This window comes from Tasmannia lanceolata, unplaced genomic scaffold, assembly GCF_043159265.1.
Source record: "Tasmannia lanceolata isolate RefF3 unplaced genomic scaffold, GAP_Taslan_0.1 ptg000015l, whole genome shotgun sequence".
Lineage (NCBI taxonomy): Eukaryota > Viridiplantae > Streptophyta > Magnoliopsida > Canellales > Winteraceae > Tasmannia > Tasmannia lanceolata.
In genome coordinates this window covers 53,007,202-53,020,751 of record NW_027518692.1, presented here as the reverse complement: position 1 = coordinate 53,020,751, position 13,550 = coordinate 53,007,202, and the positions used below count along the sequence as shown (strand labels likewise).

General features: G+C 38.8%; 2 protein-coding genes across 6 annotated transcripts; one reads left to right on the top strand and one right to left on the bottom strand.

Annotated features, from left to right (window-relative positions):
• Positions 1-429: 429 nt before the first annotated feature.
• LOC143892367 (putative E3 ubiquitin ligase SUD1) lies at positions 430-7,562 on the bottom strand. 5 transcript variants are annotated; one of them, XM_077396950.1, is made up of 5 exons: positions 7,183-7,556; positions 6,682-6,721; positions 6,320-6,432; positions 3,150-3,703; positions 430-931 (listed from the first exon to the last, which is right to left on the bottom strand). In XM_077396950.1, the coding sequence occupies exons 4-5, from the start codon at positions 3,696-3,698 to the stop codon at positions 560-562; spliced, it is 921 nt and encodes a 306-aa protein (XP_077253065.1). In that variant the 5' UTR covers positions 3,699-3,703; positions 6,320-6,432; positions 6,682-6,721; positions 7,183-7,556; the 3' UTR covers positions 430-559. The 5 variants fall into 5 exon arrangements, with proteins under 5 accessions (XP_077253065.1, XP_077253064.1, XP_077253066.1 ...); XM_077396949.1 differs by lacking the exon at positions 6,320-6,432; XM_077396951.1 differs by lacking the exon at positions 6,682-6,721.
• A 2,687-nt stretch (positions 7,563-10,249) lies between these two features.
• LOC143846602 (early nodulin-like protein 21) lies at positions 10,250-11,692 on the top strand. The gene is made up of 2 exons (XM_077355080.1): positions 10,250-10,579; positions 11,099-11,692. The coding sequence occupies exons 1-2, from the start codon at positions 10,384-10,386 to the stop codon at positions 11,431-11,433; spliced, it is 531 nt and encodes a 176-aa protein (XP_077211195.1). The 5' UTR covers positions 10,250-10,383; the 3' UTR covers positions 11,434-11,692.
• The last annotated feature ends 1,858 nt before the right edge of the window (positions 11,693-13,550 follow it).

Sequence of the window (13,550 nt, the reverse complement as noted above, 5' to 3'; positions counted from 1 at the left end):
GAAAAAAAAAAAAAAAGGTAATAAGAGTTTTAAGATCTCTGTCATGTTGGGGTTCCACGCAAAAGCAAATAGTCCCACATCGGATAGAGTGAGATGGATGTAGTCGGGTTATAAGGGAATGGCACCCTCCCTCTTACGGCTAGCTTTTAGGGGTGAGTTCTACCCGGTTAAATTCCCTGGCATGTCAATCTATGATTTCACTTCAGACGCAACCGATTAAAAACCCAAATCTTTATTGCATGTGGCAAAACCCATAATGTCTCTTAAACCCATGAATCAAGTTTACCATAAACATTAGACCATATTAATCTCTGCAACAAACTAAAACATACACCAACTAAGAAGCCAGTGCATGTGCACGCATGAAATTCAGAATAACACCAGATAACTAACCTATAGTAATCCTACTAACCCATAAACATCAAGAGATGATTAATTGCCTTTTAATTAAATATCGTGAAGGATAACAATTGAATCTAATCAGCCATCACATACTATAAAACCAGTATCAAATGCTTAATTCCTGAGAAGAATTGTCTAAGGGACGGAATTGCCTCTGCTAGTGAAGCAATATCCCATAAAGCCTTCCCAGAGTCAAAGGCTCACCTCTTTTGTAAAGAATTAAATAGACAAGGCCAAGGGGGCAGAAGACCATACAAAATATAAACATATATCCAACTGCAAGAGTAGTAAAATCAGGGCGTGAGGTTCCAATATTTGCCCCTTCTAATAGATGATCTGGAGCAAATGGTTTACTGACAATGTTCGAGACTTCGTTTGCTAAGGAAAGGACCGCCTCCGTAAATGGCAGGACTGATAACAGCTGACAGAAAGTTGAGAAAAACCAAGATCTGTAATATAGGACCACCCGTCCTAATGAAAACGGCACGGAAAGTACAATGGCAATAAATATTGCATTGCTTGCTAGAACCTGTAACAAAATAAAATGAAAATTGTTCAGGACTAAGATCCACATAGCACATCACACAACAAAACTCACTATAAGATACTACTTATAATTCAATGGGGTGTATATACAGAGAAATGTGTAAATTCATGATGTATTCGACTATTCCTTAATGTTTTAACTAAAAAATAATTATATCGAGAATATTAAAGCAAAAGTATCAGAGTAAACTCCATTACAGACGCTATATGGAAAACATTTAAAAATGTTCCATAAATAACAGCAAATCCTAGTTGAGAGAATCTCTTCTGTTTTTCCCTCTCCTGTTAAATCTTCAGTTGGTGCTTGATGGGGATCGTAGACGTCCCTTACGGGTTTATTCTAGGCAGGGCTGCACTCAGCGGCCTTGTAGGGATCTTTGTATTATTCGTAGGGATATATTAGGGATTATTTGTTGTTCGTAGGGACATTTAGGGAATTTTTAGCTTTATTAGGGATATTTTGGTCTTTAAATGAATTTTGTCTTTTATTGATTTTAGGGACATGCTAGTCTTTTTTTTTTCTTTTTTTCTTTTCGTTTTTTTATCCTTTTTTCTTTTTTCATAAGAGTTACAAAAATCACCGACTTGGGTTTCTTCTAAAAGAAGAAACCAATTAGGATTTCTTCATCTCTCAGCGAGATGAGGCGCGGCACAGCATGCGACGGTGACAGCGGCGATGGCGCAGCTCCGGCGGTAAGGGTGATGGAGAAGACGGGTTGAGGTTTAAGGAGGTGCTAATCAGGAAAGAGGGTTTCAGTGGCTGATGTGTAGGGAACAGGGAGATGGGGATGGGATTTGAAGTTTAGAAAGGGAAAAAAGGTTAGGGATTGAGGTGGGAGAGATCAGTTTTGTTGGGTCTATTTTAGGTGGCGGGGTTTAGAATTCGGTTAGGGTTTGATGAATTAGGGTTCATGGTATGGTTAGATGAAGGAGGTGGTGGTGGAGTCTGTGATAGAGGAAATGAGGTGAAATTGTGAAGATGGTTGGCAAGAGGGCTGTCGGGAGTGAGATTACATGGGTCTAAGAGGTTGAAGATAACCGAGTTGGCTCACGAGTCAACTTACTCGATAGCAAGAAGAAGCTACTATTTCAATCTTTCCTTTCTAGATTTTCGGGACAAAACCAACGGAATCTTCGAACCTTTTACTCTGAAGCGTCTTGGATCCTTCACTATGATGCCAAATTGATGCAGGCTAGGGAGAAAAGAATAAGAGAAGAGAAGGAGAAGAAGAGGAAGAAGAAGAAGGGAAGTAGAAGATGAAAGAAATCTGGAGAACTCAGTAATAAACTCAATAATACATCAAAAGTGAATATAAAGTCTACAAGTGGCTTATATATAGGCATCAACAATAAAAAAAACTAAGATGTCCCTAAAATTAATAAAGGACCAAAATATTCCTAATAAAGCCAAAAAACCCCAAAATGTCCCTACGAACAACCGATAATTCCCAAAATGTCCCTACGAATAATAAAAAGATCCCTACGGGGCCCCTGAGTGCGGACCCGCCTAAAATAAACTCGTAAGGGACATCTACGATCCCTATACATAATATTATGTATGATAATATAACTTCACACCTATTTGGCCTACAATTCAAATATGTGGACTCATGCTGCCGATGCAAGACCAATTGGTTTAGGAAAATAAAACAAATCAAGAAAACAAATAAAAGATGACCATAGACAATTGTATATTTAAAAACAAAAGGTTTTAACAAACTCAAGTTGCCAGCATTAGACACAAAGGCAATATATACATCAAGTTTATTTTTGAAAGCATCATTTAAAATCCGAGCGAAGCAGTGACTCCTTGCCAATGAGAAATCAGAGGATGCCAACAAGAAGGCAAAGCAAGCGATCATATTGGAATTGCCCGTGAGGAAATCCTAGAGGATATAAACAACCAAGGTTTTAAATTTAGGCCGAAATTTCGAATTTTGTTGGGACCGAAACCGAAATTCCCAAAACCCGAAATTTCAAAAATATGATTTTTTTCACAAATTTACTAATTTTCCGAACTTTCGGCCAAAATTTCGGTAATTTTGGCCGAAATTAGCTTTCGAATTAAAAATGTAATTCATTTTTTCCCCGAATTTCGGACGAAATTTTGGTTTCGGCCGAAGTTTCGGTTTCTGAATTCGAAACTGAAATTTAAAATCTTGTAAACAACATTAATAGCAGAAACTGAACAATAAACTCACAGTGATTGCATTCTCAATGAGATGAAGCACGGGCCCTTGGATGCCAACAAGCTCTTTATAGGGAACATCTTCTTCAAGATCATCATCATCATCATCTAGGCCATCAGACATCTGTTCAACATGTGCCTCAAGATGTGCTGCAACATTCTCTGCATTTCTTCTAATTATTTGACCCGCCTTTGCAATACCTTGTCCCCCACCCGCATCTTCACCATGCCCATTGCCTCCATGTCTGTCTTGGCCTTCATCTTCTCTCTTGGCATCCTGCTCTCCAAGTTCCCGAATACCTCTTAAGTAATCCCTCGCAGAACTGGCTCCAAGAAATATAAATACCATACTAGCAGAAAGTATAAAACCGTGCATGCAGTCCAAATAAATTGAAGTAGCAGATATGTGACTCAGGAATAGTCGCTGGACTTCACCAAGACTCCTCACAAATGTCAATCTCCATATCCAAAATGTGACGAAAGGTATAATAAAGAGCCAGACAGAAAGTACAAAAGCAAGGCGGAGGAAGAACCGCAAAACATGGTATGCTTTCATTGCCATCCCAACTATAAAATCCAGCATTGTCAGTATAAATAGGAGAGAATTATTAAAAGATAACAGAAACATAGATATGGCAGATAATAATACATGAAAACGAGAAACAAACAGGATCAACCACAATCCACTAGCATTTAAATCCTAACAGTGTGCATCTGACAGACACCAACATGCTCCATATACCATGTTCTGTTGAGACAAAATCAAGAAGATGTGCCCAATGCTATCGACAGTGACAAAAACAAGGCCATGTAGTATTATAGTTGATAAGTCTTTTAACTTAAAGTTCCCTACTCATAGGTTAATATTAATACATGCATAGGTTCACCCCTATGACTGACAACTAAGTGTTAGATCACCATTGTGACAATATTTGCAAGATATTGAGGGTTTAAATACAAATTTCTTGTAAATCTTCTTGAGAATTATTTTGTGAGCCTCCAATTGTATATCAACCTTTGTGAGAAGGTCTTTTGTATTATTCTTCTTGTATTTGGTGAGAAGGCAGAGGGCGAGCCTCGGCGCAACGGTAAGGTTGCTCCATTGTGACCTGGTGGTCATGGGTTCGAGTCACGGAAACAACCTCTCTGCAGAGCAAGGGTAAGGCTGCGTACATCTAGCCCTCCCCGGACCCCGCAATGGCAGGAGCCTAGTGCACTAGGCCTCCCTTTTTTTTTATTTTGTGAGAAGGCACAGCATCAACCTTCGGTCTTGGTGAGAAGGCACCATATCAACCTTTGGAGTCGAAGGTTGGGGGATAAAGCTTTGGGATTTGGTGAGAAGGCACCGGATCAACCGTCGTAGTAAACAGTTTGATCTCCACCCGCAAGGGGATCGGTTTAGTGAAGCCTCAAGGAGGGAACATCCTTGAGAGAGGATTTGGCCGAACCACTATAAATCTCGGTGCACTCTTTTCTCTTTATCTCTTTATCTTTATTGTGCATTAAATTTATCTTCTAGTTCTTTCCTTTGCTTTGCTCTTGAAATAACATTTGAAATACTTTAAAAGAACAAAGTTTTTAAAATACCCAATTCACCCACCCCCCCGCCCCTCTTGGTTTACCTTACCTGGGCCAACAATATCTGCTATGATATATTAGGTTAACAAATCAGTTCGTTCTTAATCATCATCTCCTTATTCATAGCCTAGCAATATTCATCCTATCTATTACTTTTACAACCCTCGTTGTTGCTATTGTTTGTTTCTTTCATCTCAATTTACTACGACATATTCTTATCTCCAATCCTATCTTCCTTGCAGAATTCTCTAATGGTCTATTTGGTTGCACAATATCCTGGATCCTGTAGAGGTTTTTGTGTAGTTTTTGGCTGCCACATCAGCAAAATATTTTGGTTGGTTGCATATAGAGTTTCAAAGTTCAAACTGCCAGGAGACTAGGAAAATCCAAGCAAAAGCCACCAAAAAGATGGTTTTTCAAGTGTGTTGGGATTGATGCTTTTTCTCTCTTTCTCTCTCTTCTATCTCTCTTCTCTCTATACATAGACTGGTAATGACACCCCCTACACTACTTGACAAGCTTGACAGCCAAACACCACTTAGTACTTACCACTACCCTACGAAGAGATAACTTGACTCGTCTCAACCCTGCTGACTACTTAAGTTTTAATTCACCACTACTCTATGAGGTAACTACCTGCAACCAAACTGAGACTAAGTATACGCCTGTGCACAGTGGCAACATCTTTTGTTGCTTATACGGTGCCAATTGGATTAATCCAATCTAATTGTCTTGATCAAGATTGAAAAAATCTTCTTGGCTGACTGTTGGATTACAGATCTGAAACAAAGTATTTTCCTTCTTGAATTCGTGACTGGCATAGATTGTTTTCCTGGATCCAACACAGATGCCCATCATCGGTCCTTCATTGATAAAATTGCCATTTATTTCTAATTGATATTTTTGATAATCCTATGCCAGTTTGTTATATATCTTACCTTGTTGGCTTCTAAGGATCCTTTAATAAGACACACTAAATTAAAGGTATATGCTTATTAACCTCATCTGGGTTGGAAGTGTGAAGTTAACCCAGGTGAAAATGATAAAAATAAGGGAAATGTGTTGCAACCTGCATTCATAAGACTACTGATACCAGAATTCATAAATCAAAACAATCTCCCTTTATGTACAGTCAGGCCTTAAGAATGGATAATATTATCAAGTGTTTCCCATGGCTGATGTCTGCGTGCTTGAGGAGACATTTGACAACCTGCGTTATCAAGCATTATGAATCATGATCCTCGAAGGATGATGAATCCCCTTTGACAGCCTATACTGTTTTGTATCACTATGAATCGACATCCAAAATGTGGTCAGAATGTAAAAATTCTCATCTTAAAGCCTAATCAAACATGATTTTTTACTTTTTCTTTTGAACAAGTGAAACAATAGTTCATTTAACAAAAGACGGTAGAAACACAAAACATATCAAAATACTGAAACATTCCCAATAGAGCTCATGTAATAAAGTTACAACGCATACACACAAGGGTTCCAGAATATTTTTTTTTTCCAACCAATCCCTCTAATTAGAATAAACCAAGAGAATTAAAACCTCTTGGAGGCAAAATCAAGAGAAAAACAAAACAACAAAACCATAATCACTTGCAGTAAAGTTTTAATCGGCATTTTCAATGCACTTTTTCCCAAATCACTTGTCTCCATTATCAAGGTTCTGAAACTCACATCTCATAAAAGGCTCTAGATTCTATTTAAACCTAAATCAGGATTAAATCAATCATCAACCCAAATTTAAAAAACACAATAGCAGAAAAAAACCAAAAATAGAAAAATGCTTTTGGTGATTAAGGCCGTAATTCAGAAGCAAACAGACAAATGAAATCAAAGAAATTAGCAGAATAGAGTCTTCACATACAAAAAAACAGAACCCAAACCCAAAACCGACAAATGACAAAGATGGATCTATAGAAAAAATCAAAGAGAAAAGATCAAGACAAGGAGATTACCTTTTACTGAGAAATAGCAATAGAGAACTGCACCCCTTCTCTAAGAAAGACTAATGAGGTGAAAGGAAATAAATGCGTGAAATAAGAGAAAAATAGTTAAGAATGCCTAAAAAAATATATGTTTTATAGACAACAGAATCATTAAGGCCCTATTCGGTTGGGATTATGGACCAACCGATTGCAATTGTTGCAACCAATTATAACAATCACCTATTATAAAAATAATCTATTATAGTGTAATTGTGTTCTGCTGCATCACTTAATAAGTGATTATTTACAAATTTGATAATGACGGCCTTTGAACCCTGGCTCAATTCCAATTGGAATTATAATATGGAATCAGATTCAATAAAGATTCAGATCGTGAGTTTTTTACTCCAAGAATTTGTATTTTTCAATGGTAAACAGATCTGGAAGCTTTTTCTGTAATTTTCTAACTTGATTTTCAAAGACAATTCAAGGCATCCCTTAATCTAAACAACAGGATAAGAAATCTCTTACCAAGTGCTTGCAAATAGTGGAGGATCTTGATGTGAAAACTCAGGAAAATTTCTTCAAGGAAAGAGCTGAACGAAGAAGACATCCATCTAGGGTTAGGTTTTTTATTATGATTTTCACAAAAGATTCAGAGAAACTAGAAGGTTCTTCCTAGATCTATCGAACCAGAGAGAGAGAGAGAGAGAGAGAGAGTGCTAGGGTTAGGTTTTTGCTTTTGATTTTTGCAAAAGATTCAGAGAAACCAGAAGGTTCTTCCTCGATCGATCGAACAAGAGAGAAAGAGCAAGGGTTAGGTTTTTGCGAGGAACGGGACAGAGTTTTTTCGCAAAGGGGGTAATTTTGTCGGGGTAACATCGCCATTTTAAAATTTTGTAAGGGCATAATTGGAAACAGAAGGCGGAATTTCTAAAATCGCGCCTCGAAAGAGCGCTCAATCGGTTTCAATCGGATGTCAAGCACCAAATTTGGTGATTATGCGTCATAGTTATTTTCTGTAAAATTCAAATAATCGGTTATTAATTTACAATCGATTAATATTCATACGAACCGAACACCATATTTTGGGTAACCGATTGTAGAATCGGTTATAGCTGACAATCGGTTGTCAATAATCCCAAACGAACTGGGGCCTATCAAAGGATAAATTTGGAAGAATATTAACTTGGTAATTCTCGTTCCAGAAATGGAAGTCGATGATCACCTTACCATTTTGATTTGTGTGAAAACTCCTCAGATCGAAGGCTTTTGGATCATCCAACGGCCCTAATTTTTGTGGCATGGCTATGATGGGCCCAAAAAAATGAATGGTTGAGATTCTTGAGAACCCTCATTCGTGTGGGCCCTGTGCCCTGGGTCCTACTGTGGGCTGTAAGGGGGTGCAAAATATAAAAACGGTATAAACAAAGAAAAACTCTACAAAGGGCAGTGATATTTCCCCCCTCTGATGGATATTTGCACCCCCCGCCCTACCCAACCTAACAGATACCGTTAGGATATATGAAGGGGGGAGGTGCAACCGTTAACCCCAAATGCTTTAAAAGTTAACTATTTCTGTTGTGTGTGTGTGGGGGGGGGGAGGGGGGGGGGGGGTGTTGACTCTTATTGAGTCCCACATTTGACCAGAAACAGTGTGGGTCGCTATTTTTGGATCATTGGCTTCACCTTGATTGGATGATCCTAGACTCTTGATCTATTAATCCTTGTTTAGAATCCCACCAAGGAACACCAAAAGCATTGATATTTAATTATTTACAGCCCTTTATCTTAAGAATGGAATGTTCTGTGAATGACAGAACAAAACAATGCTATGAAGCAAGATCTTTAATATTCACACTCTTGCGTATACAAGTTCTTGGTTGGTAATTGTGTATATAGGTTATATATACAAAGATATGAGATTTTATATGGTGTGAGTCCTTATAGTCCCTTATTTTTAAAAAGTATTGTATCAACCACATCATAAGATGTCCAAACCGTACATGTGATGGAACACAACGTAAATTGGTTGTACCCCATAAATCACTTCCATAGGATAATCATATCCCTCCGATCTATGAGGATTTGCATATTTAGCAGTTCTTCAAAGACGTTCATGACTTCATCCTGACCTTAGCTTTAAGATATCCTCTGCTTAGAAGCACCAAGCCTGGCCCCCATACATGAATTGGGGTGGCCTATCTCGATCACTGGGATAATGGACCCTAAGTAGGCAACATGGGTGGAGTAAATGGTTTACGCATTGAATGAGATCATTGTATCCTAGACTAACATGTGAACGGGGATTAAGGGTAAGGTTTCAGAAAAATACCTTTTTATATGTCCTAATACATGAGGGGTTATATTGGTCTGTGGGCTCTATATTATTGGATTTGCCTTATAATGGTTCTCGATGGGGATCACATTAGGGTATGATGGGCTATAGGGTAACCTAAGAAATCAATAGGGTTTCTTAACAAGGAATCTACTACCTTGTCAAGAGTAAAGTCATTTACAATTTTGATCACAACACTGACTTCTAAAAATACCTGGGCGGGTGATTTGATAAATTGTTTATAAAAAGTTTTTCCAGTGTCATATTTTTAAATGGAATTTGCAAATGCATTTACGGGTCCAGGTTGTCTTGATACTTCAATCACAGATCTAAAGGCGTCCATTGTTGATTTGTGCAAGCAGATCAATTTAATCACCATCTGATGGTTCTAAAGGAATCTGATCATGGATCGGGCGCTTTTCGGCCATTGATTAGACCAATCCGATCAATCCAATTACCCTGGTTGAACATACGATCCTCGATCAACTAAGATGTGCATGCATCACCGACCTAAGGTAGGGCCGGGTATTGCAATTTTACACCAATGCGTGGGGCGCACCATCTCCACCCAAGGCCATGCACAGGGTGGGCCCCATCATTTTACACCTCATGTTTTGATGGGGTAGGTCCCACTATCTTCACACATACCCAAAGCATAGAGTGGGTCACACCATTTTACACATGTTTTGATAAGATGGGTCCCACCATCTCCCCCCAAATCATGCATAGGGTGGGGCCCACCATTTTGCACCTCATGAGTTGATGGGCTGGGACCCACTATTTTACACCCATGCGTATGAAATTATGAATGCTGGTAATTCTCTAATTTCCAATCACAAGTCATGCTTATTGCTCCATAGGATGATCCTGACCCTCCAATTTATACAAGGACTGAACATTATAGAACCTATATAGATCAGAAGGTTATGATCATCCTATGGAGATGATGTACAGGGTAGAGCCTATTTACGTTGTGGCCTGACAAATGAACGGTTGGATCATCCTATGAGTTGGCCCCCGCTGTACTTTTTTAAAGTTCCTAAACTTGAAGCAGACACACGTTTAATTGGGAATGAAAGAGAGGAGTGCCATTATTGAAACTAGAGAGTGCGGATATCTTTTCTCACACGTTTTACCGCGGAAATACAGCCAGATAAGAACTTCTCATCTTTTGAAATTTCAATTAGACCAAGTCAAATGCAAGCCCACAAACGGTTACCTCCCATATCTCCACAACTCACTCTCTCATGACTCATGAGAACTAACTCTTTAACAACCCCACCTCACTTCAATATCAGAATACCTTTAAACATCCGAATATCTCTCCCAAAAATCTCTTCTTCTCCCTCTCTTCTCACCAAAACACAGTAAATACAGCACCCCAAAGGCTAATAATGGCTTCCCTTTACTCCATTTCATGCAAAACATTCCTCTTTCTAACCATCTTATCTTCCCTCCATCTTTTTCTTGTGGTTTCTTTTGAGTACGATGTTGGAGACACTACCGGTTGGGTCGTTCCCTCGCACAATGACAGCCAATCCTACAATGAGTGGGCATCAAAGAACAGGTTTAAGATTGGTGACACCATTGGTATGTTCATAAGAAAAAACCCCATTTCTATCTACTTTCTTATATTATCTACATATCCAAACTATATGGTGTGTGGCCGTATAAATTTGAATGAAATGATTTTTGGGGCACAACCTATTTCATTGTGGCCGATCAAATGTACGGTTTTGGAACATCCAATAGTGTGGACTGTACCGTACTTTTTACTGGTTCATACGAGCACACATCATATAATTTCTCCAACTTCAATTCCATGTTTTTGATACGGAGTTAATTATATTTAAAAATATATATATCCAATTTCATGTTCAAGTTCATGATATCAGTGAAGAAAATGACCCACCTTGTTACAAACCCAATTGGTTGGCAATGTGATTATGTGATTGATCTTCTTAGAAGGAATATCAGTCTCTCGACCCACTTAGAGGGAGCGGTCAGTCCTCCTATGTGTGCAGAAACACAGTTCAGGCCTAACTAATTTATTTCACCCCATGTAGGACAGATCTAGGCACGTAATGCATCTCCTGATTTTTTTTTCAGATTTCAAGTACAAGAAAGATTCAGTTATGGAGGTGAGCAGTGAAGATTACAACCAATGTAATTCTGCTCATCCTATCTTCTTCTCCAACACGGGGCATACTGTCTTCAAGTTAGACCGATCAGGGCTGTTCTATTTCATTAGCGGAGCTTCGGGACACTGCGTGAGAGGACAAAAAATGATTGTTAAGGTGTTGGGTAATTCGCCAGCTCCGGGAACCTCACCGGTTCCACCGGGTGGTCCTGATGAGCCCAGTGGTGCAGTTCTAACAGCTAGTGTTTCTTCTCTGGCCATTCTCTATCTTGTTATGTTTTTTCTAGGGTTCCTCTTCTTTTAATTTTATGTTCAAGGTATGAGTTGGAAGACTGTGCAAGTTTCTCAGTGTCGTGGTCAGTCTAGTTTAGGTTTCTTCTAGTTATCTTCTTTGTCTTCCATGGATAATTATTAGGGTGATTTTACAAGTTCTGATATATGGGATTTGTAAAGACATTGTATGGGTTTGATCACTGTTTTTTTCTATTTTAAGTTTGATTGCATGAAAATTAGGTTCTCCTTCTAAGGTTCTTTCCATACAAATGCATTTACTTATTGTTCTATGTAAAGCTTCTATAATTTCATTGATCCAAAGTTCCAAACCATTTGTTTTCTAAGACTTGTTATTAATGTGCAGTGGATTAAAATCCAATCTCATCCCAGTTTGATAATCCTAAGCCTCTCATTTGTGATTAACAATGGAGGATGAGAAGCAAAGAAAAAACCAGCCTGTATCTATAGCCACAAATTAGGGGGTTTAGGATGGACCGATGGGAGAGGATTTTGATGCATGATTCATACATGGCAAGGCCTAACAAATAAATGGTTTGGATCATTAAACAAGCAGAAGCAGTCCCACTTGTACTTTCGGCCGCTCAATTTTTCCTTGTGTTTCTTTGGGCGTAAATGGGCATAAAACAAATTTTATGAAAATTCAAACAAAATTTGCAAAATAAATTTGAGGGATGCTAGACTGAAAGACGCCCTTGCAGAAATAGGAGGAAAGGGCACCCACATTGATTGTAAGTTGTAACTTCACGGAGTGCATTCATAATATGTAACTTATGAAGTTGCAACAAATGGGGACGCCCTTTCCTCCAATTTCTACAAGTGTGCCCTGAGTGTAGCGTTCAACTTTACATAGAAAGAATCTGAGCCTCATGAAAATAATTAGCAAGTGATATACCTGCCCCTTTTGATCACCAGGAACACCCCTATCAGCGTTTCGATGACTAAAGAGGGGCTGTTGTGCTTAGTCATTGTCATTGAAACACGGTATAAACACAACAGTCATTGTCATTGAAACACGGTATAAACACAACAGCCCCTCTTTAATCATTGAAACACTGACATGGGTGTTCCTGGTGATCAAAAGGGGCGGATCTATCATTTCCCAAATAATTAACATAATAAAGTAGAGTATATTGGAAAGGGGAGTGATAAAATAGGAATGCAACTCGGGTCGGCCAGCCTGAACCCGACCCAACCTGAGGAACTCTTTTTGCCGACCCGACTCCAACCCGAGATTTTAAGCTTAAAAAATAAAATTTTTTTATTAAAAATGTCAGGTTCACTCGGGTCGGGTTGCCCAAGCCCTCAACCCGAACCCCACCCAAACTCAACCCAGGTTGAGAAAACTCACCCCTAACCTGACTTGAACTCAAACCAACCAGACTTTTTTTCGGGTTGAACCTTTCGAGTTTGGGTTGAGCCCACCCGAGTTGCACCCCTAGGATAAATCAACCCCCATATATCTTAAATTGACCCCATACAAGGCGGTGCCGAGAGAGAGAGAGAGAGAGAGAGAGAGAGAGAGAGAGAGAGAGAGAGAGAGAGAGAGAGAGAGAGAGACCACCCTCAGTCTCCATATTATTAATCCTTTTGTTTTACCAAAGTTTTACCTCGATTGGAAGTTGGAACATAAGTGGGGATCTTTCCTAAGGATCACCCAAAAAATGGCTTCCTTTCACACCCTAAAAATTGGTTGTAAACAAATTCACCATGATATCCCTCTAAATTAACCATTATCATGTCATTTCACTTAAAATTGTGGAAATAAAAAGACTTTCCCGAAAGAAATTTTTTCCATTCAGGGCCAAATGAAGCCACAACTTTCAATTTCCTCTTTACCAGTAGATAAGAACCTTAAATCTGTTAAATAAACAAAGATTTTATACGGTGTAAGCCTTTATAGTCCCTTATTTTTCAAAAAGTACTGTACGGATCACACTATAGGAGGATCCAAACCGTCTAAGTGACCGGCCATAACTTAAATAGATTGGGCCCAAAAAATCATTTCTATAGGATGATCCCAACCCTCCGATCTGTAGAGGAACTGCATATTATGGAAACCTCTAAATCAGAACGCTAAGATCATCCTATGGAAATGATTTTTTGCGCACTACCTATTCACGTCATGTC